This window comes from Eleginops maclovinus, chromosome 4 (assembly GCF_036324505.1).
Source record: "Eleginops maclovinus isolate JMC-PN-2008 ecotype Puerto Natales chromosome 4, JC_Emac_rtc_rv5, whole genome shotgun sequence".
In the NCBI taxonomy this organism is placed as follows: Eukaryota; Metazoa; Chordata; class Actinopteri; order Perciformes; family Eleginopidae; genus Eleginops; species Eleginops maclovinus.
Window position 1 is genome coordinate 19,447,352 of NC_086352.1, and position 26,593 is coordinate 19,473,944.

General features: G+C 38.6%; 1 protein-coding gene across 1 annotated transcript; it reads left to right on the plus strand.

Moving 5' to 3' along the window:
- The first annotated feature begins 3 nt into the window (after positions 1 to 3).
- On the plus strand, positions 4 to 25,368 carry kif18a (kinesin family member 18A). The gene is given in 19 exon segments (XM_063882168.1): positions 4 to 148; positions 1,694 to 2,030; positions 3,124 to 3,281; positions 3,456 to 3,560; positions 3,802 to 3,912; positions 4,427 to 4,624; positions 7,703 to 7,879; positions 7,978 to 8,052; positions 8,206 to 8,306; positions 11,524 to 11,686; positions 12,161 to 12,215; positions 12,218 to 12,324; positions 13,289 to 13,410; positions 13,548 to 13,819; positions 16,093 to 16,146; positions 20,423 to 20,804; positions 23,505 to 23,597; positions 23,778 to 23,878; positions 24,936 to 25,368. Coding segments are annotated over 18 exon segments (2,721 nt in total). The 5' UTR covers positions 4 to 148; positions 1,694 to 1,714; the 3' UTR covers positions 25,067 to 25,368.
- The last annotated feature ends 1,225 nt before the right edge of the window (positions 25,369 to 26,593 follow it).

Here is a 26,593-nt window from a genome sequence, read left to right on the forward strand (position 1 = left end):
ATATTGGCGCTTGCGCTAGCTATGACCGGATATTTTTTTTACGTCTAAGCGTAACAAGTTCATCTTTCCCAAAACGACATACTCGTGACTTTTCTGAAAAACGTTACTGTCTTCCAATGCAATGAAACATAACTGTTACTGACAAAAGGTAAGACACAACTACACTCCACAAAAACAACTACAGTTCTAACTGACCGTTGGAAGCTATGTAGGAGCTAGCTCAGTTAGCTAGCAGGATTTAGCTGACCAAGTGCACACTCATCTTTCGCAGGTTGGCTTTTAATCGTTCACTATCGTGATGTGTGAAGTCAAATATACGACGGAGTATTAGGGCCACATATGAAGAAAAAAAATATTTTTGCCGTGTCGAGATTAAAGTCGACATGGCGACTTTAATCTCGACACGGCGACTTTAAAGTCGACACGGCGACTTTAAAGTCAACATGTCGACATTAAACTCGAAATGTCGAGATTATAGTTGAAATTAGTTGGGAGACATAGCAACCACTCCCACAGGTCCTGCACTGAATCCGAAATGGCTTGTGTAGATCATTTGGTCAAATTATACTTCCGAATTGGATTTAACAATAAAGAGATCCTCGCTGTTTTAGCGCAGAACCACAGTGTGGTGATTAGTGTAAGAACCATGTGTGACTCAAACTGCACCTGTGGAGCGGTTGCTTTCTCTCTGAATAGTTTTCAGTGTCAATTGACATAAAGTCGAGATTATTCTCGACATGTCGAGATTAAACTCGACATAATATTTCAACTTTATTCTCGACATTTCGAGTTTAATGTCGACATGTTGACTTTAATCTCGTCACGGCAAAAATATTTTTTTTCTTCATATGTGGCCCTAATACTCCGTCGTACAAATACGTATGTTATCATTTAAAATAGACCTCTTCTAACAGTAACATTGTTATCGTATGTTTTATTATTGTGTGAATTGAGAGTGTGTATTAGTCATTAACTGCTGGGTTAAGAACATAACGTTAGTATGGCGTTAAACAAGTCATATAGACATTCCCTGAAGCATGATTTGGGTTTTAATTGGAATGAATTGTCATTTTTACAGTTCTTCTGGTAGGATTTACTGGTATTTAAATGTTGATGTGTGCTTGTAGTGTGTTAACATTTGTGTGTTGTTAACTGTTGGGCAGATATATACTTTATTCATCCCAAATTGAGAAATGTTGTTACAGAAGCAATGTGTTCAGGCATTTATATATTTAAACAGTTGAAGAAAGTATAAACATGAACAGCACATATAGACATATCTACAAAAGAACATGCTGTATGTTGTCCTGTACTGGCATAACATCGACTCGAAGTTTGTACCAAAAGCAACATCTGCCTGCCTGGTTAGATAATTTAACAAAGAGATTGAAAGTCCACTATGGTTATCAATCAATAATTATTTACTACCTAGAATTAGGTAACACAAAACATTTAAGGCATGTTGAAAAATGTGTTGCTGTTTTTAAGTCGTGTACACACAAATTTGCCTTTCAGGGCTTTATTGTGTGTATAAGAAACACTCCTTTACTGTCACCAGACCCCTGACTTAACACAAAGCAAAGTTCCATCTCCTGCTTACTGAGTATAATATTTATTTAAACATGTTTTAAAAACTACAACAGTGAGGACATTTGTGATTTTGGAAATGTAACCCTTTGCTTTTGTTTTGCAGCAACACATTTAAGGAACCACAATGGCAAGTGGCGTGTGCAGCCATGTTAGGGTGGTTGTTCGGGTGAGGCCAACCACCGAGAGGGAGAAGACTGAAAACCTTCGAAATGTGGTCCAAGTGGTTGACAAACACATGCTCATATTTGACCCCAAGGAAGAGGACGCATCTTCTTTTGGGTCACAAAGAGTTAGAAACAAAAATATCAACAAAAGGGCAAACAAAGACCTTAAGTTTGTTTTTGACCATGTCTTCGACGAGGACTCTACTCAAGGCGACCTCTTTGAGGGTACCACTAAAGTCATTTTGGATGGTGTGATGAATGGATTTAACTCGACAGGTAATACAACAATAATAATATGTTCAAGCTTTCTGTTAAAGCTTTACCTGGCTGCCAAACATATTAGCATCCCCTATCTGTAAAGGAACCGTGTGTGAGCTACAGTATATCATCCCATGGATATAATCTGTTGTAGTAGTACACTTTTTGGCCGCCTCTCTTCAAATCGAGCATCCCGAAATAGTGAAGTTCAAATGCTGCTATGAGCCACATCAGTGACCATTTTTTTATTTAATCATTTCTTATCATTATGGCTGCTGTTAATTCACTTTGTCTGCTCCACCCTCAGGGTTCTCTTGTTTGTTACTAGCTGACAACGCTATGTTTTAAATCAGCACTAATAAGACATTTTGACACCTTTAGTGTACTGATGTAAACTGAACCCAACACTGTTTTTGCTTCTAAAAGTCATCATTGAAAGATGCTTGGACCAGCTGAAAATCTTAATCTTGTGGAACAATGTCCACTTAGTTGACAGTTTATGTACATCTGGCTTCACCAAATGCAGTTTGATACAAAAGCCTTGTAATATACTCTATCTTCATGAAGTTGTTAATGTTCAGCTTTTGTTGAAACTGTTTACAGAGGTGTTTATTCAACTTTAGCATCATTTCATTGTAATGCATTTTTTAGGATGTCATTTGTAGTTCTGATGAAATAACGAGGTGTTTTTAGTTTTCAGCATAGCCCCACTGTTATAAATAGCGTGATAAATTACAGAAACACCTGTCTGTTTATCCATGTCAACAATAACGTTTAAATAAGATTTGTTTCAGCGGGGTGAGGTTAAAGCACGTCATTCAGGTTGCGTTGTGGGTATTGCATACTATAGGCTTAATCTCAAATATAGGCTGATGAGAACATCTTCATGTCAGTTAAGCTCCCCTTAGCAAAGCGTTTCACAATAAGAACAGATTTTATCTTGGCTTCGTTTTGAAATATAATATGTGTAATGCTTCCATTTTTCACATGACAAAACATTAGTTTATGGTTATGCTCTATCCAAAGTAAATGTGGTGTTATTATTTTTTTTGATAAGCATTGTAACTATAAGCATGTTTTAATTACATGGAAACTTGTCGTTCACGTGCAGTGTTTGCATATGGTGCTACTGGAGCAGGCAAGACGCATACTATGTTAGGCACCCAAGATGACCCGGGGGTCATGTACCGCACAATGACGGAGCTGTTCAAACGCATGGAGGATGCCAAGGAGGAGAAAGAGTTTGCTGTTGCATTCTCATATTTTGAGGTGATGTTTTGAATCTTTATTATTTGTTTTCTGTGGTAGTGCATTTTTCTGCTAAATACATTTTTTGCCTTTAACTCTGATCCCTTATAGAGCCTTAACCCAATCATGCATTTTGTTTCGACTGAGTTCCTGGGATGAGTTTGATAGATTTGCAGTTATGTTGTTCGTTTACAGGTTTACAATGAACAGATCAGAGACTTGTTGGCGAACATTGGGCCTCTTGCAGTCAGAGAGGACAGCTCTAAAGGAGTGGTTGTTCAAGGCCTCACGCTACATAAGGTAAGTGTCTATATGTATTATACACACTCCCCATTAGCAGGGGAAAAATGATTAAATCTGCAAATAAATAAATATTTACCTTTTTTGAATGAATAAAAAACAATATCAAGAAATCGTTTTGTTATGTATACAAACTGTTGCATGTGTATCTTCACTGTTGTGGTTTGCAACAGCTGAGTAGCCCTTCTTCTGGTTCACACAGCAACCCTGACATTACCTTTTTGTGTATATTTTTAAACAGCCCAAATCTGCAGAGCACATTCTTGAAGCTTTGGATTCTGGCAATCGCAACAGGACACAGCATCCTACTGACATGAATGCCAACTCTTCCCGCTCCCATGCTGTATTTCAGGTATTTCAATCCACTGTTATTAAAGAGGAGAAACATATGCAAACCTGTAGGTAGACGGGTGCGTAGGAGAAGACCATTTGTCCACAATACATAACAAAACGCTCTCTCACACTGTATTCTTAGTAACAGTCTTTGAGTACACAGACCTTTACCTGTATTGTCATAAAAAAATTATCTCTGATTGCAAGAGAAAAGGATTCTGTCCAACCTTTGGTAATCATACGATGAAATGTCATACGTTACAACCTTAGTACATTCCAGGTTTATGGGAAAACACGTGCAGATTTGTGCTCTAGCTCGGTGTCTTAACAAAGAATAAGAACATAACAAGACAATTAATAAGAAAAGATCAAACATAAATACAAGTCTTTAACTGCAAACTGTTCCAACTCCTCCAATTTCAAGTGGGCCGTTAATATCCTCAGTCTATTAGATCATACGTTCTTTTACCACAAACATCTAAACATTACTTCTTGATAGTCTTGAATTGACAGTTCTTTGTTCTTTTCATCAGATATATTTGAGACAGCAGGACAAAACGGCCAGCCTCAATCCTAATGTCTGCGTTGCAAAAATGAGCCTGATTGATCTGGCAGGCTCGGAGAGAGCCAGCGCCACCAACGCTAAAGGGGCACGTTTGCGGGAAGGTGCTAACATCAATAAGTCCCTCCTTGCCCTAGGGAATGTCATCAATGCTCTCGCTGACCCAAAGGTGAGTTCATATTATCCTACATATAATGCTGATAACATACACAGTGTTGCAAAAAGGTGTCAAATATATCAGTAACCCACTTCTTTGCTCATGTTTGTAAGGCAGTGCTTTGTTGTCACGCCAAGATCACGATGCCCTGAGACGTGCTTATTGAGCTATATATCGGTGCTATCGGAAATCTATGGGTGACATCACAGAGACTGCTTCTATATTTTAAACAGTCTATGGTCTGGACAGACATGAATGCAAACTGCAACTTCACTGGTTGGGCGAAGGTACAACCGCAAAGTGGTAATTCCAGTTTTTCAATGCATTAAAATGGTCCACTCAAGCTAAATGAAGGCAAATGAATTAGAGGGAAAAAAGTCCATGATTAAAATTGACCCGAGTTATTACCATTCTCAATGTTTAGATTGCTTTTAAATCCATGTGATTTTGGCATTGGGTCTGATGAATGCTCCGGTGTTATAATAGCCAAGGGATCGACATTTCACAGGACCGGAGTATGTTGCAAACACTGCTCGTACTTTCCAAGGTCATTATGCCACAGTAGCAGGTCGCCCACTCATTCCTAGAATTTCGTGCTTGTTTTGTGGCCTTAAAAAACAACAGTGTGGACCTTTTGTCGAGAGAAGTCGGGTAAGAAGATGAAATGGAAAATGTGGCTACTCTTTATTATATTTAACAGTGTTTCAGCTGGTGTGTTTGCTGGGAGCAGTCTGTTAGATGCCTCAGCTGGAAGTTAGGATAAGTGATCTGCTCACAGACGAGACAGCCGCTCCAAATGTTTGGTTAACTTTGAAACAAGTTAAATACTACTTTGTGATTAACAATAATAATTGATTTTGAAACATTTAATATGTTGCTTTGTAACAAATCAAGCAAAATTAGCTTTCATATTATTGTATTCAAATAATAGTGATACAATAATTATAATATTTTGCAAACTGTTGTAAAGCACTTGCATTATTTCAAGTTTCCAAATAAATCATTGTCCTACCTTTTTTGTTATTTATTTTGGATACTTTGTAGTCTGTATTTATTTCATTACATGTTTTGGGATGTGGCATTGTTAGTCATTAAGTAACTAGAAATGTTAACACAATGTCTACAGAAAATCTGACGCACATTTCTTTAAAGAAAACTGGAGTTGTCCTATTGGTGCAGATATAAATGAAATGTGCAGTTATAAGCAACAATATTTAATATTGTTTTCCATCTTTGCATTTTGTCAGCAAATGGTAGGTGCGTATTTTAAACGTGCATCATGTTTTTCAAATTGTTATAGCTTTATGAAGTTAGGCTCTAGCTTGTGATGTGGAGAACCTGGGATGTGTAGAGTGAACGGAGTATTTGGGTATGATTTCATTCCAGTTGCATACATTAACCTGTCGAGCCATCTTCTCGTTTTACACACCAGTCTCAAGGGATAAGGCGCAAGCAAGCCACATGCATTTAGTGCTGTGCACATGTACCGGGGCCACGCTGAAATGTGATCCTTCTTCAACAGGTTACTTAGCTCTTGTGTTAAAACTGTGTCCATCTTATATTATACCCCACCCACCTTTCCAGAGTCTTCCAGTTGTGAACTCTTAGTTTAATCTGCTTATCTTACTACACATTCCCATGGTTATTGGCCTTGCTGTGTTTACTTTTGGCAGTCAAGGAATTCACGTCGTGGCTATTGTTTATACAAAAGAATGTCCCCACTTGTGTCTGGGCTGACATGCCATCTGTTTGAGTGAAGAGAAATCTCATATATGCTGCAAAGTGTTTTTTGGTTGCAATTGTTTGCGATGTCCAAACCAATGCAGCTACATTTGACGCAGCGATCTATGTTTCCATTGAGACCTTCCATCCGCACAAGGCCAGTGTTTCCCATCCCCTAAACGAGGATTTCTGAAAATGTTTTCCAAAGAGAAATGGAAATGCTCAATGGTGCAGAAAGTGAAAATGAAGCTTTTTGAAAATGCGGATGTGTGCTTTTCAACTTTTCTGAACATCAGGTTTCTTGCAGCATTGCTAAGAAACCTTTTTTCAAATTATTATTTTGATTGTATGCTTGTGCAGTGATAACAGCGATAAGTAAAACCTTTTGTCATTTTTCATTTTGTGTGGTTTTCTATGATTAAAACAATGTACTTGGACCATTGAGAGCAGTTGGAGAAAAAAAACAGAATTCCTCATTGACAGCACAACCAAACAGAGCCCCTTATAGCATCGTGGAATTGGGGTCCTTATAAGCGCTTGTTTTTCAGAGCTGCTTTAAACCTTCCCCTTCACACTAGTGAAGGTCCTTCAAATCCATTGACACCGAACCTGTGACAGGTTTCCCATCATCGGCCAATCTATTGGAGTCAAAACGCAAATTTGAGTTTACCTTTATATACTGACATTGCTAAAAGAATACGTTTGACAGCAGGTTTTCCAATTGGCACTGCTATCCTGAAACTTCCTGGACCTGGCATGAACTATAACTAAGGTCTTTGAATCCAGATGTAGCATTAGGGTGTTTCCAGGGAGAAGTGCAGGCACAGCTGCTAACCCCAAAAGAGATCCTTTTTCACTCATTTGTTACTTAACTTTAATGTGACTTTCTGAAATCCCTATGCCCTTGAGATTGTGACTCACCTAAGCAGCTGTAGTTTATCTGACGCCATCATTGCAGACTGAGCTGTGTTCACAGACCAGCTGCAGAGAGACTCCAGACCACTGTTGTCCATGGCAGTCCCTGTTTTGACTAAAATGAACATTTCATACTGAATTTAGTTTCCTGTTAAGTTTATTGGTCCCCACCAAATAGTGTAATATGATTAAGCTTTTTCTCGTGCAGCTTGTCCAGATGGAGAATGCATATTAAAGTGCACCGTGTGTTTTTCTTCATATCACAATGCACCTAACACTCCTAAATTTTGCTTTTGGTCATGTCTGACAGAAGTATTGAATATCCATGTTCAGTATTTTCAAACTTTCTTTTGATTTAGTGTTCAATAAACTCAATGTACACGTTTACAAAGGAAAGAATCCAACCTAGTCTTAGTTCTTGGACTGATGTTATATTTTCTCATTTGATTTTAGAGCAAGAAAACTCATATACCGTACAGGGACAGCAAGCTGACGCGGCTACTTAAAGACTCCTTGGGGGGAAACTGCAGGACGGTTATGATTGCCAATGTTAGCCCCTCATCTAAGTCATACGATGACACCCACAACACACTTAAGTATGCCAACCGGGCCAAGGAGATTAAATCCTCTGTAAGTATTAAAGCATTTTATAATATAAATGACGTGATTCTTGGACTTAAGATGTCTTTTTGGAATTCTTACATGTTTTTCTCTACCTTTTTTATCAGCTGAAGAGTAATGTGGTAAGCTTGGACAGTCACATTGGCCAGTACGCAGTGATATGTGAGAAGCAACGGCAAGAGGTATTATGACACAACCAACACTAGCAGGCTTAATGATAAAACAAATCCAGAAAATCTTTTTTTTCTCATACTTGAAATTTCTCTATCAAACGGTTGCCGTTATCCAGTGCTCATTTCTAACGGCTATCTCAATTTTGTGTTGCATTTTTAAAGATTCTACAGTTGAAGAAGAAACTCAAAGGCTATGAGGAGAACAACATGGTGCCCTGGCCTTCTACTGCCATCTCTTCCCAGAAACAAGCAGAGTTTAAAAGGTAAGCATGTACAAAGTATGATTCAGGGAGTAATCTAAGACAGCAGAAAGAAGTTGTGTCTTTATTAGTTAACAATAACTAATTACTAACTTACTAAGAAAATGTAGTTTTGTATTATTTATTTTAATGTTGTAAATGGAATCTAAACACTGAATTCATGCAGGAAGAGAACAACGCCTTTTTTTTTTTACCATGTCGTGTATTCATAGGACCTGCACTGAAACTTTTCATCATTATGATGACAAAATGACTTCTGATAAATAATACCAAACACTAAAGTCTGCATTTCAGTTAATTGTTGTAGTATTGTGAGCTTTTGGTCCACTATTTGTTCATTTTTGTAGCATGCTAGGAAGAGTAACCTTTAGTTTAGAGATGTATGAGCTCCTCTCCCTGCCCATTTCCTTCAACACTTCCTGGGTGTTCCCAATGCAGCACAGGCCAATTGGGATATATGATCCCTCCGGCTTGCTCCAGGTCTGCCTCAGGGTCTCCTCCCATCTGGATGTGTCTGAAATACCTCCACAAGACGGCCTCCATAGAGTATCTTAATCAGACTCCCCAACTACCTAGAATGGTTCTTTTCAATAAGAAGCAGCAATTTTACTCCAAAGATGGATTGCTGAACCGCGTCTCCTACTGCAACAACTCGGTCCCAGCCAAAAGGCCAAATTTAGTTCTTGTTTTCTAGTAGAGTGTAGTGGCTTAAGGAGCTCTCAGTTTGATGAATCGTGCTGTTCTAAAGCATTGGCAAAAACTGGTGATGCAATCCTGAGGTCCCCTAAGCCCTTATGGCAACCTCTAATGTCTTGCATAATATCTTAATGACTCTGGAGAGAATTGTACAGAGCTGTTGTGGATGGGTATTATTTGGTAGTTCCTGCATAGCCTTTCTTCACCCTTTTTAGATAAAAAAAAAATCCAGAAGTTCAAATGTAATGGTCAAACGCGATCGGTGCTTTCAAGGTGTGGTGCACCAGCAAGATGATGCTAGAATAGAAGCAAACAACTCTTTTCTACCCAAAGCAGTTCTACATGCTTTGATCAGTCACTCAGTATCATGGTGGATATCATTAATTGAAAAGGGTGAACTGCTGTTTGTTGATTTGTTTGTGGTGCCATGCGCAGACACTCAAAACACAATGCATTGGTGGAGGTTTTCACAGCTGACCTACCCAGAGTGTGAAGAAATTGTAATAGACGAGAGAAAGAAATTGTCTTAAATTGTAAATAAGCTTGATTGCATATGCACAGTTCATTAGACACTGCGACTGCAACAGTTGATGTTTCTCGGTACCTGTCCCTCACAAATAATTCACAAAATAAATGACACTTCTGCTAAACTGCTTATAAAAGTCTTGGTTTGCGCTGTACCCTGTTTATATCAGCTCACAGCATGCCTTATTGACCTGATGTTTTTTTTGTTTTTTTCAAAATACTTATTTGTGTAACTCTTATGAAATGCTATCCCACGAAATGTGCACCTCCTGGAAAACAGTTACTTCCTGGAAAGCAGGACATCTACATGAGTCTACACCCCACCCACCCCGAACCGTACCATACTCTTTTAAAATGTACTAATACTATTTCATAGAGAGACCTTCAGAGAGAAAATCATTTCTTTATTGTTTTAATTTGTCAAACCGAATGTTTTTTAGTCTAATTAACACAGCAGACTTAACGAGCACTTAATTAAGAATTTGAGCTCTGTAGCGTATTTTCTAAATTTGTATTAGAAGCCGTCTCAGACACATTCACTTCTGACCTGCACTGTAGTCACTGTAGACCTGAATAGAGCAGCCAGATACTAAAATATTGATTAGCAGGGTCTGTAATTAATTAGGCTTTCGTGGGGGAGGGGCTTCATTATTTTAGATTGAAATTTTAAACTTGTTTTGTTGTCATATAAATTAGTGCTTTGTCCATGCTTACTCGTTATCTGTTTTTAAATGAACACAATGACAGATAAAAAAAAGAAATCAGTTTTCAATCTAGCTAGTCACCAGTCAATCTAGTGAGGGACTATTTAACCTCTGGGATTAAATATCAAGTGTGCTTTGAGACCCATGGATCAGGTTTGAAAAATGCTGTCATTTATAGCTTTTTGTCTAAATAAAAATGCAACTTGAATAAATGTTCTATCTGCCACAAATATACACCAGGTACCTCTTTGTATAACAGTGTTGGAACTCCTATAATCAACATTAGCTTAACTATCTTAGTTTAGTTTTAATTTGATAGAGACATCTGTGCAGCGCCTTTCCTTTCATTCTAATGATGTATACACATCAACTTCTTTACCATAAATCTGATTAACTACATCCCATTTAGTCATCTTTAAGATATACAGTAGCATCTGTCGGGGTATTTGAATTAGGGGCGGGGGACAAGAAAAGCTGAATGAGTCTCACTCCCACACATTTCATTCACTGGCATCAGAATTCACAACTCGCACAGTGAGAGGCTCTGAATAGAGGCTGCACGCTTCTCACGCCATTAAAAATTCAGCAGTCTAGCAAGGCCACGACGTCTCCTACGTCACTGGAGTTACATTGAAGAGTGCAGTCACATTTCAGCGACAGCTCTCCAGTCTTATTTACCTGCATGCCTCTCCTGTCTCTCCTTTTCCTTTAACTCAACCAGACAGCCACTTGCATCCAATCTCAATATCACCTCCACACCGTTCCATATAGCTGAGAATATATTTCCAGCTCAGAACTGGGATCTTTAAAGGAGCTTTACATTTAAGAAAACATAAAAATGATCTAATACTTCTCTCAAGTCTTTATATACACATTAAAATGGTTTGTAAGAGCTCATTGTACAAAAAGCACTATGGATGTTAAAGTTTGCTGATGTCTATGTATCTCATTATACTATATATTATAGAGAGATGTTACTTACATACAGTCCTACATGGGAATCAGAATGAACTACAGTTTTTTATTTCCCCTATGATCACTAAAGATACTCATGTGAACCCAATTATCTTATTCAGTATTCGTCAGTATTCAAATATAAATTCATGTTATTCTTACTTTACATTTCTTACATTCGAATGCAAGAATTGCGAAAGAGATGGCAGCATGAATGTTTCTTCAAATGTTTGATATAAAACACATTTTTACACGTTTCTTTGTAATGTTTGACATTCACTTTTGGTAAATTCAGATGGCAAAGATTCTCAAATTTGAACATCGCTCTTCTCTCTCCCTAGGGTGTCAGAAGCTCTGCAGCAAATCTTCTCGGGCCGGGCCCAAATCAGAAAAGAGCAGCTGGATCTGGAGAGACAACTGAAGGAGAATGAGCTGCGCCAGCGGTACAGTGAGGAGGACAACCTGCAGGTCCGATATTTCTGTGCCAAAGAAAAGACTGAGAAGGTAGTTGATGCTTACGCTGCTATCCACAGATCCCATCATCCCCGCAGAAAAACAGCTGCTGAGTCATCATTTCACTTCGCTGTTCTCTATGGTTGTCTTGGCCTCTCATTTACGCCACTACGGGAGGAACTATGCTCCCCAGCACCTGGCTCCTCTCTGCCATTCCAGTCCCAGTGTTAGTCCCAGCTGTAAAGGCCACTTAATTATACAGATTGTTGAAGAATTTCTTTTACCAAACTTTATAGAAGGATCTAAAACAAATGAAAGTGTGGGAGCAAATGATGATAATGGTTCCAAATCATCCGTTTGCTTTTGAAAACTTCTATTTTAAAAGAAGGAAAGTAATGGTTTCAGATTAACTTCTTCAACAATAAATAACACAAAATACTTTGACCACAAACCTAGTTAATAATGTCTCACTAATACTAGCAATGCACAATTCAAACTTACATTTGTTGTTGTTGCTTTCAATAGGCCACTTGCAAGCATGAGCGGAAGATAGCCAGTTTACGCACTCAGCAGCAACACATCTGAAACGTCTGAAGGAGGCGGGGACGCATTTCCTGGACAGTGACGGCCGGCTACATCGAGTTGAAAATGAGATCAAGCTGCTGAAGTCGAACGATCAGACTTCGGAGGTTAGTAGACGCAATTGACATTTGTGCGTTAACTAGTTCTGAAAATGGGAGTTATTGACTTCCAAAGTATACAGTCTACACTTTTGGTTCACAGATGTTTTATGTCATCCTTTATACATTTTATATCAAATTTAAAAAATAGAAAACGCTTCATGGTTTAGTATCAGCTTTATTTGATCATAACAATTGTGTAACCACAGTGCTTGTAGCCATGTTTATACAAATTCCAACAACCTTGGCATTGGTGATGGAGTACATTAATTCTTGTGTGTTTTTGGACATTAGATCAGTAGAGGCGAGCCGTGAGATAAATTAGTTACAACATTGCATATCTTGTGGTCAGGATGAAATAGTTAGAGTTAATCTGAGAAGACAAATAGGCATGATTAGATAAAAAGAATAACTTCACAATGTGGGTTACATCCTTCAAAACTCATCACTTGGTGTTTTTTGTTTGTTTATTTTGGAAGGTAGGCTGTGTCTCTACTGGTGTCGTGACTGTCTTTGTTTTCTTCCCATCTGTTCTCCCAGTAATTAGAACCGTGCTCATTTTATTTCTCCGGCTCACTCGTGGATCACTGAAGAGAATAAATCAATACCCTTTACTCATCCCTCACACAGCAGCCAGTTACCTAAAACCATGCCCATGTTATTTTTTTCTTCTTTATCGTTTCTTCCAGGAACTGACCCAGAACTGTGACGCACCCACCGGTCAAATGTTCTCTCTGCTGTTGTTTCGTAGATTCTTTACGTCAGAGTTCCTTTCTCTTTTTTTCCCCCCTTCCTTACCCGCAGCAGACAGATTTTCTGATGAAACATGAATGAAAACAGAACCTTGCGTCTTCCTTTTCTTTTTGTTTCTTTTAATTGTGCCTACAAGAGTTTCAATTCAATATGTTGTTTTGTTAGAATGGCTATTGCCTCCTCATTTCTGCTCTCTGAACTCTCTGCTCCCCCTGTTCAGGTGTTAGATAAGAGCCTAAATTGCCACAAACTGGAGCTGCAGGTTAATGATCTCAAACAACACATCACTCAGATGGTCGAGCTCGCCGCACTGCAGGATCAGGAGAACAAGCGAATGCAAAAGTACGTTGACAACACCTAGAAGCAGTTATTATAGAACTGTTCTGTTGCGCTTTAAATTGCTTTAACTTTTTTCACTTTAAATTGCTTTAGCCAGTATTTTTTCACGTGTTGAATAATATTTTTCCATTGCATTTTAGAATGGTGAACATGTTGTTGCCAGCTTATTCTCGGCACTACTCTGCGTTGCGGGGCGCTGGGCAGGTCACAGCTGCAGATGAGATGGAGAACCATGAACTAGAGCACCTTGTGTTGAGGGAGAGAGGTGTGGTCTGGGCAGACCAGGAAGTGGCAGGGCAGCAGCTGAAAGGTGAAGAGGCTGGAGGGGAGTCACGGGAGGAGGCGGGCTGCAACGAGCTGGCACCTGTCCTGTCTTTCTCACATCTGCTTTACCACCAGAATACTCCCTGCAGTAAGTCATACTTATTTATTCTTCTGCAGTTTATTAAGATGTTTGGATGGATTATTGCAAAACAAAACTAGTGACTGTGGGAAGTAGTGCAAATGATTTGTTATCAATTAAAATTTCATTTCAAAGCAGCAAATCCTCTAATTGTGGAAGCTATATCATTTCAATGTTTTTAGGTTCTTTCAGTTAATCCAGTAATTGTTTCAGCGTTGAAAAGTACTGCCCTGTAGCCTGACTGGGAAGCTGTCAATTTGCCTGATAACTACAGGAAGACCTGACCACATAGCCACAAAATGCATGATTAATAAAAACATCAGATGTTTCAGTAATGGGTTATTGCTTATAATCAAGACATCTACTGGGAAAATGCCCATTAAATGTTATTCTATAAATAGCCACTGAGACGATGCACCACAGCTCCCAAATAAGTCAATTGAGACTGGTCAGATAAAAATGACAAAAACAAGCATTCATCATCTTCTGCTGGTGGGAAGAAAATAGAGAGGCGTCATTATTATGGGGAGGCAGGTCTCTCCTATAATTACATATAAATGATTGGTCTCCCTCAATTAACTCTTCCAAGTGCATGCGACAGTCCCCCCTCCCCACCCCAGAATGACGGAGAGAGAGGGAGGCCTCTCGTTGACCGAATCTATGTCAACTCGGACATTCATCTCTCTGATGTACAGAAACGTAGCTGCTAATGTTTAAAATGCCCCTGTAGTTCTTACTAAACATTTTACTGAAGTTCAGTCAGGCAAGGAGCATTTGAGGCATGCACTCATCTGACATGCACATTTCAAGCTATTTGGAATGTACGTTGCAACTCACTTTATTATTTCTTATTTAGTGTAAGTGTAAACTGTAACTATTTCATATCTTTTGAAAATATGATATACTGTAAGTGCACACATTGTCATGCTCATGTTTTTTAAATACCAATATCCACCTCTGTTGTTTAAATCATAACTACAGCTGACCCTTTCACACTATATTGTTCACTTGTGTGCCAAGAGGATAAATGTAGTACAGCTACTTGGACCATGTCACACACACTTGTTTTTTCCATTTATTTGTTTGTTCCACTCTTGGTACATAATTCATACAACACCTGTACCCTTAAAGCATTTCAGACCATGGTGGAAAGGAGCAGAGAGAAGGAACACTTATTTTACCTTTCTCTTACACAACATTAGATGCTCTGTCATCACAGCTGCCAGAGAATAACTGAATAGGTTCCTTTTTACATTTTTAATATCTTGAACACAACCCAGTAAATGTTTTGCACAAAGTTAATGAAATGAAACCGTTCACAAGGACATCTAAAATGTTTGATTGAACATGTGTAAGAAGTCGCTCAATATGAATCAGGAGTGCTGTAAGGTAGTTGAATGAGGCCCAGTGTATTTGGCATTAATCCAGGTGTAGTGTGTATTGTAGGGCTCATAAGATTGCACTGTTCCTGTTCACTTTAACTGTCATCTTAGCATGACCTTGCAGCCCCTGAGCCCCTTGTGACGTATAAGATATGACACACAATGGAGCATGAACCAAAGCTGCTTAACAATCCTCAATTACTATGATGATGTCTCTCATTTGTGTGGCCGTAAACTCTGCACCTGTCCCTCTCTTCCACTGCTGGCTTACATCAAATTGTATTACATCCAGTACTTCTTTTAAAGTGTTTTTTGTTGGAGTCTGTTTAAATTCATTGCTCGTAATATAAATAATTTGACAGCTGAATACAGATGATAGTGTCAGCCTGTTGTGAATCATCGAATAAAGTTTAAAAGATAATAAGTTTGTTTAAGACTCAAAACCCTTTAAGGTTCATTAGATTTTTGTGCAATTTATTATGATTGACATCCGTCTCTTCTGACATCTGGGCCACATTGCCCTGCACCATGTGTGGGCTTTTGTGTAAGATTAATATTCTTGACACAACAGCGAGATTATCTCTTCCTAAAGAAAAGATGAATTAAAAAGGATGTCGGTAGAGTCGGCACGATGAGAGATCCTCGAAACATAGACCGTCTTACATGTGTGGAAGTGTTAAACCTTTGTATTCCTGTCATTTTTATATCAGCAAACGTTTTATTTCAATTTCAGTAAATAGTTTAAAACAACAATCCATTTGGTCAACCTTAACCAACACCTTCATGTTAGATTTTTAACAATAAAATCCACGTAAGGGTTTCAGAAGTTTGTCAGGCTCTGATAAAGGCGTGTAGATTTAGCTTCTGCTTGAATCTCTTCATTGTTTTTTAAATTCTCAGGTGCAGAGAGGCGCAGAGAAAGAACCACGCTGTGCAATGCTGCCTCACCAAAAGGTAAATCTACTCTGCTCTCCTCCCCGTCATGCTAACATACTGTAGTCATTAATCCTAAAGCCCTGCTTGCTTGTTAATCCCCCCCTCCCCCTCAATCATTCACTTCTCTCCTTGTCACCTTTCACTCAATCCATCACACTTGCCCAAACACACTTTTAAGAGATGATGGTACGTTTTATCGAAGCAGAACACACACATCATAAAATTGTGTTTTTAATGTTCCTTATAAATGTACAATTGTTTTTGCGTAAGCCAAAATGTCCACTTTGCCGCGTTGCTTTTTATTTGGTGAACGTGTTTTTAGCAGTTTATGTTAAAGGCCTTCTTCAGAGTAGTAAAATAAACAATAAAAGTCATAGACGTAATATAATGTGATTTATAGGTGCGCTGCAGACATTCCGTCCTGGCCAAAACATGAATAATGAAATGATGTGAATACTCAAAAGCAGTTTTATAGAGGGAAAACTTTACACATAGAACCTGTAGGGAAATGTAACACAAAAGCCTCTGTGAAATATTGCAGTTCAAATTGGCTGGAATGATATTTACTGCAGGTGGTCTACATTTCATTGAAACATATTGTGGGAAATTTAACTTTTGAAGAAAATCCTCCTGCCAGATGACCAGAGTTTCTTGAATTGCAATGAAACATGAAAGCACCAGGGAGTTTGTCGCCACTGATATGAAATGTCCCTGCAACGTATTATAGAAAGTCCTACTTTCCGTCTGGCCTGTCTGACCCCTCTATCTTCACGCCAAGCCAGTTGTTTTATTGTTTTCTTCCCATTTGGTCATTTATTGTTATTTGCTCATAATTTAACTTTTCTTTGGCATTACATCTATAGTTGTCTCTCTACACATGTCAGCACCACCACTCACAACTGTATTACTATGGTGATCTTTTATATTTTTGCAAACAAACTTGAATGACCAAACATTAACTCTATTTATCATGTGTTACACCCACCATAAAACTTTGGGTGGATATGGTATTTGAAATAAAAAACGTTTGACATTCCTCTAATAGAATAATACTTAATTAATTCCTGTTATTGACATCATAATAAGTCAAGGTAATAAATCGTAGTTATCTTCAACTTTTCCTTGAGTTAGGAATTTTACGTTAGTTGGCTATTACAATGCACTTTTAAAAAAAAGGGCACAGCTTTATAGTATCATGCAAAAATGTAGCAGACACAAAAAAAATGTGTTTATATAATGTCAATAATATCAACATGCCTTCATACAGCAACAGCCTGCGAAATAATGTGTTGTCCAGACATGCCACACAAAATACATGCTGTAAGAAGCTTAATAACAATATACCTCTTTCAGTGTAATTTGTTCAGTCAATAATTCAGTTAATTTGCACATTACATTTGTAATAATACATGTTGTGCAACATTATCTTACTGATCAGTATATGACTGAATATGTTTGTATTAATTGCAGTTCACATAACACAGATTTTTTAATAACTAGGTTCTATTTAGCATCTAGCCTAACTGCTCTGCTCTGATCCTGATGCTGTCTGGCAGTCCCTTACTGCTTCCTCAGCTCTTAATGGTAGTCACTGCAGCATGTTATGAGAAATAGCTCCACCCTGCAGCTTGCAAAGCCAATCGCATTTCATCCGTTTTTAAAAGGGTTGGGGTTTTGAAAGCGCATTAACTCTTTGTGGGCTGCTTAATAATAGCATATCACATAAAAGTGCTCTCTTTGAAGAAACACAATTTAGTGTTGATTTCTAAACGTGTGCACACGTGTGTTTATTAATAGCTTCAGGATGTTTCATTCAGTTACCTCCCACTGCCCCCTTTATGCTGTTCTTTTTATATTCCCATTCGATCCTGTACCTCTCACTTCTCTCTTATCTATTTTTTCCTCCTTAGATTTTTTTCTGTCCTTTTGCTTCAAACGTCTGTTAGTCTTGCTTTTTCCTCCATTCTTCCTTTATGTCCCTCCTACCCTCAAATGTTTTTCTTTGTCTGTCTCGCATCCAACCCTCCCAATCCCTCCTGAGCTTCATTCATGAAAATGCAGATCCACAGCAGGGCAGGAAAAAACGTCAACAGACGTAAACTCCCCTGCTCCACCAACCAGAAAAGGCGCACTATAAAAAACAGGCAGCAGCAACCAGGCGACCCTAATTCAGTGCAGCCTCCACCAGAAATAGCAACTCATGCATGTATTAATCCCCTACAAGCCAAAAATATGTGATTGAAGGAAAACTGCTTCCATTTATTGCTAGGGACAACTCCTCTGCCACAGAAAAAAGCTATTTATCATCGTCTCCTCACTGGTGTGCTGTCTGAGGTCTGACTCACATTTGCTAAATATTGCATTTTGATATTTAAGGTTATGTCTAAATCAGTCATTCACCTTTGCATTTAGGGCTCTCTCTTCCTTTATGTGCTGGAATGTTTCTTTTTTTAAACCCCCTCCCTAACCCCCTCCACTCTCCTGCAGGAAATGCCATGAGTGTAATGCTGTTTATAATGGGATGCAGACACCATGATTTTAACAAAATCTGCCCAAGAGGTTGTTGTCATTTTAAAACAAAAAAGACAAAATAGCAACAGAATTACGACATTATTTGTAAATATAAATATTGATGTCATTTGGTGATCCTGTTTTAGTCTTTGAAGGGACCAGGGGGTTCATCATCATTCATGTTAAACAAATCATAATTTAATTTCAACATTGATCTAAATGCAGGCATGTATTTGTGCAAACTAAACTCAGTGTTACAACTGCCTTAAAATGAAACAAACATCAATGCTGTTGGGAATATGCCCACTTGCTTTAATTACCACTAATGAATGCAAGTTTGATTATTCCCTATGGTATACGGCAGTGGAGTCCATCACTATTCCGTCTCTGCTAGCATTAGCTATCTGTCAGTGTCAATACAGTCAGTTCATAATACATTGTGTAATAATCAGCAGATGTTTTGTTCTTTTTGAAAAGCAGGAACAAGCAATATAGCCTTAAAAACTGTAGCAAAAAAAAAAGCATTTGAAGCCAGCGAACAGCATTTATCGTTTGCTTTATTTTATGGGTGGAAATGTGTGCTGGAAGGCCCAGACCAACGGAACATTTAACATATCCACGGGCTATTGGCTCAAGCTTACAGTTTAATAAAAATCAGGGCAAAAAAGACATTGCTATCATCAAAATGCTTATTTTTTACAGTCAAAGGCTACAATGAAATACAGTCAAACCTGGCTGTGTATGCGTCACCAGCTTCCTAGAAAGCAGTGGAATAGAAACATATTTGAGGAATTTCCTGTGTTAATTTAATAATGCAGTTTGCTAGTATATATTAAAACACCGCTTTAATGCACACTTTTGCCAAAGAGCAATAAACGACAGCAGACTAATTACACAGGATTTATAGAAAATACATTTTCTTTTAAAAACAATGTTGACCATAAAGAATCTGCAGCACCTTAATTTCACCCTTTAAAAACAAATAGAGTTCCGAGAGTTCACAGTTTGAGCATGATATTTTCCCCATTTCAAAAAATAAAACCAAGGCTGTTAGCCCGTAGTCCGTGAGCTCTGGTTTATTTATAAAATGCAGCGCTTTTAAAGATAATAATGCCTGTCACAGCTTCATTCTGACATTGTAACGTTTAAATGTGCAAGTAGGGCACTATAATGTTTAATTGTCTTGTGCCATGCATAACATCCTCAACACTACTGCACACTTTTGGATGTAACTTAAGGGAATGATCCATCTCATTTCTCTGTTGTGACATTTTGTAAATTGCACTATTTAGCCCAAGGCTGGCACTTCAGCACTTATTACTGATTGAATCCTGGGACAGCGTCATTGGGGATGGGTGTGTTAACTGTTGCTCTGCTGTGGTTTCATTAGCCCTCTTTACTCTTAAAGCCCTTAGTTGTGAACCATGCATTGAAATAAGTTAATAGCTGTTATACACTTTTATTAAACAATGTTTCTTGTTGAAGCCTATGAACCTTTTATTTATCTATAAAATATAATATTTATAACACTCAACTTTTGAGTTTGTAAAAATATCCTTACGCACTAAACAATAAGAACTCTAGCTGTCAGAAACAACTCAATTCTCAATCTGGGTTGATGGACACCCTCTTCGAATGAGGATAATGGCTCAGGGGAAAAAGAAATTGATATCTTTAATGTGTTGGACGCTTACCAAAAATGTTCGAACTTCAGCAGATTTTTTTTTATTTCATTGCTGTTTTGTTCATTTTTACTAAATGCTGATTGTTTATTTTTTTTTAGTTGGAGGCAAACAGCCAGCTATAAAAGCAGAACTACATCCAAGAATGCCCATCAGGAGGAATCTGTCTGCGTCACTGCCACCGCAAAGCCCTCAGATGGTCACCAAGGCCTGTGTGTTTGAGGAGGGCGTGTTCCCTCTCCAGTGCACGCCAGAACCTTCTAAAAAAACATTTAAAGACTTGCCACAGAGCTCATCGAGTGCCATGAATCCCAATATGACATTTGAAATTATGGACGACGATGATCAAACTGCAAGTAATGCGACCATCATAATAGGAAGTGGGAGTCCCTGTCGAGCATTGACGTCAACGGAGCTCTCAGGTGCCAGCCAACTACTCCGTCTTCTGAAGGACAATGAGGGGAACCAGATTCCAGACAAAAGGTAAGAGAACATTCACGTCTAAGCTTTTCTTTTGATTTCAAAATGTTTAAAGAGGTATGTGATCATTCAGACGCAGGTTCCTCCCTCAGTCAGTTGGCTATCATTACTTGTCAGTTTTGAGTGTGGCTTGTAATGTTGAGTACAGTTCCCTTGACACTATGCATGCAGTATATTGGATCTCCAGTCCAAATGGTGCACTCTTTTAACATGTTGAAGTAGTCCTAAACAAATGCATCGATACAGCCGCACACTGATACTGCACTCCTGTGCTTCCTCCAAAATGTACTGCTCCACAATATTTTACACTGCTACAATAGTATACAACATTTTATAAGAAAGGCTTTGGTAAACAAGACTTCTCTTTATGGGAACTGAGACATGTTGATAAAACACTGCTAACTAAGCAGAAATCAAAAAGGATACAACCTCACAAAACTATAGAGAAACAGCAGGCTATCTGAAGTCACACTCATGTCATGTATTTCTCAGTTTTTTATGTACCTGTATTAATTTTATAAATAATGAACTCTCTGACATATTCAGTACATATCAAATTAGGGAAATTCCCACTTCTAATGCCTCTGTGTCAACAACAGTAGAGTCCGGGGGCACAGTGTTTTCCAGTTGCTATGTCCATCCCATTTGTGTGAACACGATATCTCAAGAATGCTTGGGGGTGATTTTGATTCATTTGGCACCAGTGTCCGCTATGACTAAAGAATTCATGCACTGATCATTTAAATTTTGCAGAAATGCCTAATAGGATAAAATTACTGGAAAAATAAGTTTCTTCAATATCAATACTTACTATACTTGTACAATTTTAAATCCCGGAAAGCATAAATATGTTTCAGGCAAGCATCTGTGTAGTTATAAAAATTGGTTCAAAGGCAACAAACATGTATCTGTAAAATCAGTTGCATAAAATCTTTAGGATCGTACTATAAACATGTATCCCTTCGGCCGCCCACTAAAAGTTTCAAAGAATTTAGGATTCTATGTCAAATATGCTCATATCGGATGGCTACCAAACCCCTCAGAAGTGCTTAATCTCCCAAACCTTATTCAAAACAAGACAGAGACTATAGTGCAAACAGTAGAAGTATTCTCACCAGCAGCAAGTTTCCAGACTGGAACAATACGCCTAGAGGCTTAAGGCGTCTAAGAAGAGTCAAACAGAATCAGAAACATTTGGAGCAGAAGACGGGGTGTGTGTCAGTGAAAGATGTTCCAAGCAGATGAGCCTTTGCATTTACACAATGAGCATGTATCAGTGTATTTGTTACCAACTATCTTTCAAATCTAAATGCATCGGCTCAATCAATTGTCCTGCCGCATGATCAAAGTGTCACCAGGAATTGTTTTTCTTGAACATAAAAGATCATGGCTTACACAGACTTTCCTAAAGCAATGTTGCTAAATGTTTTCCTATGAGAGAAGCTAGCACTAGCTCCAATAGTAGTTTAAAGCGCAGGACAGATGACATCATACGCACAATTGCATATTGGTGACGTCACCATGCAATATTTAGCTTAACGTTTGGTGGTCGCTGCTGGGGTTACAGCAAGAAAAAGACGTAGGGAATAAAATGATTTTACTATATTTTGTGCTTTTTCTCTGATGGCCTGAGTCAATTGCTGAATTTGTTGCTAGTTGCCTTCTGGGAATTCAGATCTTCAAATGGAAATAAAACACTGCCTGGTAACGGGGTCGTCCTGCAGCAGACAGGTGGAATCTCAACGGAGAACTATTGCATTATGATCACAAGAACCTTTTAAAATAAATGTAAAAGTAGATAACATTGTAGATGGTGCCAACGTTGTAAATCATGAAAACAAAGTTAATTCTGAAAGACTACAAGAAACTGCATTAGTTTTAGGCAACTGTATAAAAGGGATTTTATGGAACTGCAAAGTGAATGTGTGTATTCAACGTGTAGCAGACACGTTTCAAATTACTTAGACAGTTTAACTGTTGTGTTTGGAAGAAATGCAATTCATTTATTTTAGAGCACCCTCGAAACACATGTAGAAACCTGACTGAGCAGTAAAGGTCAGAGGTTAACTACATAGGGCTAATGACTAAGAATGTGATTAAGGTACATAAAAGGAGATATACAGTTTTCACCAACAATAGTTTGTTTTTTTCAGACATCCGGTTACTTTGTGTCTGATGGTCAGTTTACACATTTTTAGCGCAATTGGGTTTAGTCCTGCATCGGAAGTATTTGCTCACTTGGGATTAGCTTTAGCCCCAAAGCGATGCCAGAGATTGAGTTTAGAGCGGATAAATTTGTCCTAAATCATTTAAACCTCGTATAAACAAGTATAGACATGCTAGAGGATTTTGAGCATTAAACTGATTATATGGGGTAAAATATGTCATATAACTTATGGATAGTTTACAGAATCTAAAACAGGAACACCCAATCCTGATAGAATTCATCTTCTTATTTTGTACCTGAAGGTGTTATAAAAAAAAAGCTGCTTCAATTGTATCTGAGAGACCACGACATTTGCATATCCGAATGTCTCAATGCAGGTGTTTCGGAACAAAGCATCAGATATCAAAGCTTTAAATTATACAATAGAAGACAAATTCATTGATGAGTATACGCTATTTTGGCTGTAATAAAAAGGGATATGTTTTTGTAAGAAGTCAGTAGAGATGTTTTTGGTAACGTGAACCTTTGCTCTGCAGACAACAGATCCTGTCTTTACAAGACGCGAGACGAGCCAAGCCGACCTACATGCACATGACGTCCGCCGCCCAAAGAAAGCGTAAAGGGAACTGGTAATGTGCCTCTGGCTTCTTATACCTGCAGTGGAAAAAATACTTGCTTTGACATAATGATTTTTCCGTCTATCTAAAGCTCTGCTGAACTGAGACCAAAACCAAACGCCAGTTCTGAGTATTAAAAGAAGGAATTCTAAACTTCATTTTTATTTTCTCTGCCTGTTTTATTCACTGAAGCAGCATCCAAGAAGACTTAACGCAGGATTTCACTGGACCAAAGCGCGTCAAGAAAGAACCCCCAGTGGCCAGCAAACCCCTCAGAGCACATCGTTTTGGTGGTAAGTGTCAACACCGGACAAACAGTTTAAGGAGACATCCAGACACTAAAGATAAACTATATATACAGTCATAGTTGTTCCCAATACTGACTGTCATGGCTATACACCCTATAAACTACAGTATAAGACATTTTTTAGATGAAATTTGCTGTTAGCAGTCAGAATTATATTGCCTGACAAAATAAAGGGTTTCTACGCAGTATAGAAAAATATGGAATTTGATTTCCAGGTCTGGATGTATGGGAAAACATATTACTGTTACCAGACCATGACAGTTCTGTTTTCCAAAATTAAGTTTTTCTTTAAATATGAATAGATCATTCAGACAGTGTTTTTTCATGCTGTTTAGAGCAGGCCGCCAACGTGTTTACCACCGAGAGAGACAGCGTAGGCCAGAGCGTTGTTTAATGCCGTACACACCAAGTCAAGACGTGCAACTAACTTACACAACTATGCAGAGCCGCCTCTACGTCTGCAAAACAGCACGCAGCAACTGCATGATGGTTTGCAGAGCGTCATCGTCAAATTTATTGCTGGCTGGCTTGGCAATCCCCTATATAATGCCTGATTGGCCAAGGATTCCAAATGGAAAAGAGATGCAATTTTTGCTAGATGCAATTTGACATCTCTTACCTGGTCAAGGTGGCAATTGTAAGACAAGTGCAAGTGCAACAGAATGTAGTCTTGTTCCAGCCTACTCTGCACCCTGAGTCACAGCATTTTTGACCCAAACCCAACGAGAGACCAAGGCCATCAGCAAGTATTGATCCATTTATTTCAGCTACAGTAGCTAGCTACAGTCTTCTGGAATTAAGAACGTAACCTACATGCCAACAGGATTTTAAACCTTGTATTTACATAATAAACCTCTAGCTGTTTGTACTCGGATTTCCAATACGGTTTTAAAAAAGAAGTCTTGAGTCCTTTTGATTTGGTAAATGTGTAGGAACCCTGTAAAACTGTGCCCTCTGTATGTGAGTAACAGAGTCATGACTTTGGTTCCTTCACATTCTTTAGTGTGTTCACTCTTGATACTATTCTTGTTTGTTGTCCTCAGGTTCACAGGAGAACAGGCCACGAAGAGTTGTGAGGAGTGTTTCTGAAGGAAACCTGCTTGAACCTCAGAAATCTAAGTCCATTTTCTATAAAACGTCTCAACAGTTCAAACGTGTGACCAAACGGCTATAAAGACGCATTGTGTCTGAACCCCACCATTTAGCCTTTTTGAACATTTTCTTGCTCCATCTTTTTACATCAAATTCATCTCCTTAAAAAAAAGTAGCATACATTGCACTAATATGTTAATATCTTCAATTTAGCTTCATTTTGCATTGGTATTTTTCTTGACTGTATATAGATTGTATAGTTCTTGATAATCTTTTTGATTATTTTTGGTTATCTGTTAGGTTACAAATGTACTTGGGCAGCTAATATCAAAGGAAGATTATAGCATAAAACTGCATAAAGAATTAAAACTCCTCTTCACTGAACAGTTTGATTTCCTTCTGATGTACAGTTAATAACCTGGAGTTATAGATACAGTGGGGAAAAAAAGTATTTAGTCAGCCACCAATTGTGCAAGTTGTCCCATTTAAAAAGATGAGAGAGGCCTGTAGGTAGGTATACATATAGGTATACCTCAACTATAAGAGACAAAATCAGAAAAAAAAATCCAGGAAATCACATTGTAGGATTTTTAATGAATAAATTGGTAAATTCCTCGGTAAAATAAGTATTTGGTCACCTACAAACAAGCAAGATTTCTGGCTCTCACAGACCTGTAACTTCTTCTTTAAGAGGCTCCTCTGTCCTCCACTCGTTACCTGTATTAATGGCACCTTTTTGAACTCGTTATCAGTATAAAAGACACCTGTCCACAACCTCAAACATTCATACTCCAAACTCCACTATGGCCAAGACCAAAGAGCTGTCAAAGGAGACCAGAGACAAAATTGTAGACCTGCACCAGGCTGGGAAAACTGAATCTGAAATAGGTAAGCAGCTTGGTGTGAAGAAATCAACTGTGGGAGCAATTATTAGAAAATGGAAGACATACAAGACCACTGCTAATCTCCCTCGATCTGGGGCTCCACGCAAGATCTCACCCCGTGGGGTCAAAATGATCACAACAACGGTGAGCAAAAATCCCAGAACCACACGGGGGGACCTAGTGAATGACCTGCAGAGAGCTGGGACCAAAGTAACAGAGGCTACCATCAGTAACACACTACACCGCCAGGGACTTAAATCCTGCAGTTCCAGACGTGTCCCCCTGCTTAAGCCAGTACATGTCCAAGCCCGTCTGAAGTTTGCTAGAGGGCATTTGGATGATCCAGAAGAGGATTGGGAGAATGTCATATGGTCAGATGAAACCAAAATAGAACTTTTTGGTAAAAACTCAACTCGTCGTGTTTGGAGGAGAAAGAATGCAGAGTTGCATCCAAAGAACACCATACCTACTGTGAAGCATGGGGGTGGAAACATCATGCTTTGGGGCTGTTTTTCTGCAAAGGGACCAGGACGACTTATCCGTGTAAAGGAAAGAATGAATGGGGCCATGTATCGTGAGATTTTGAGTGAAAACCTCCTTCCATCAGCAAGGGCACTGAAGATGAAGCGTGGCTGGGTCTTTCAGCCTGACCATGATCCCAAACACACCGCCAGGGCAACGAAGGAGTGGCTTCGTAAGAAGCATTTCAAGGTCCTGGAGTGGCC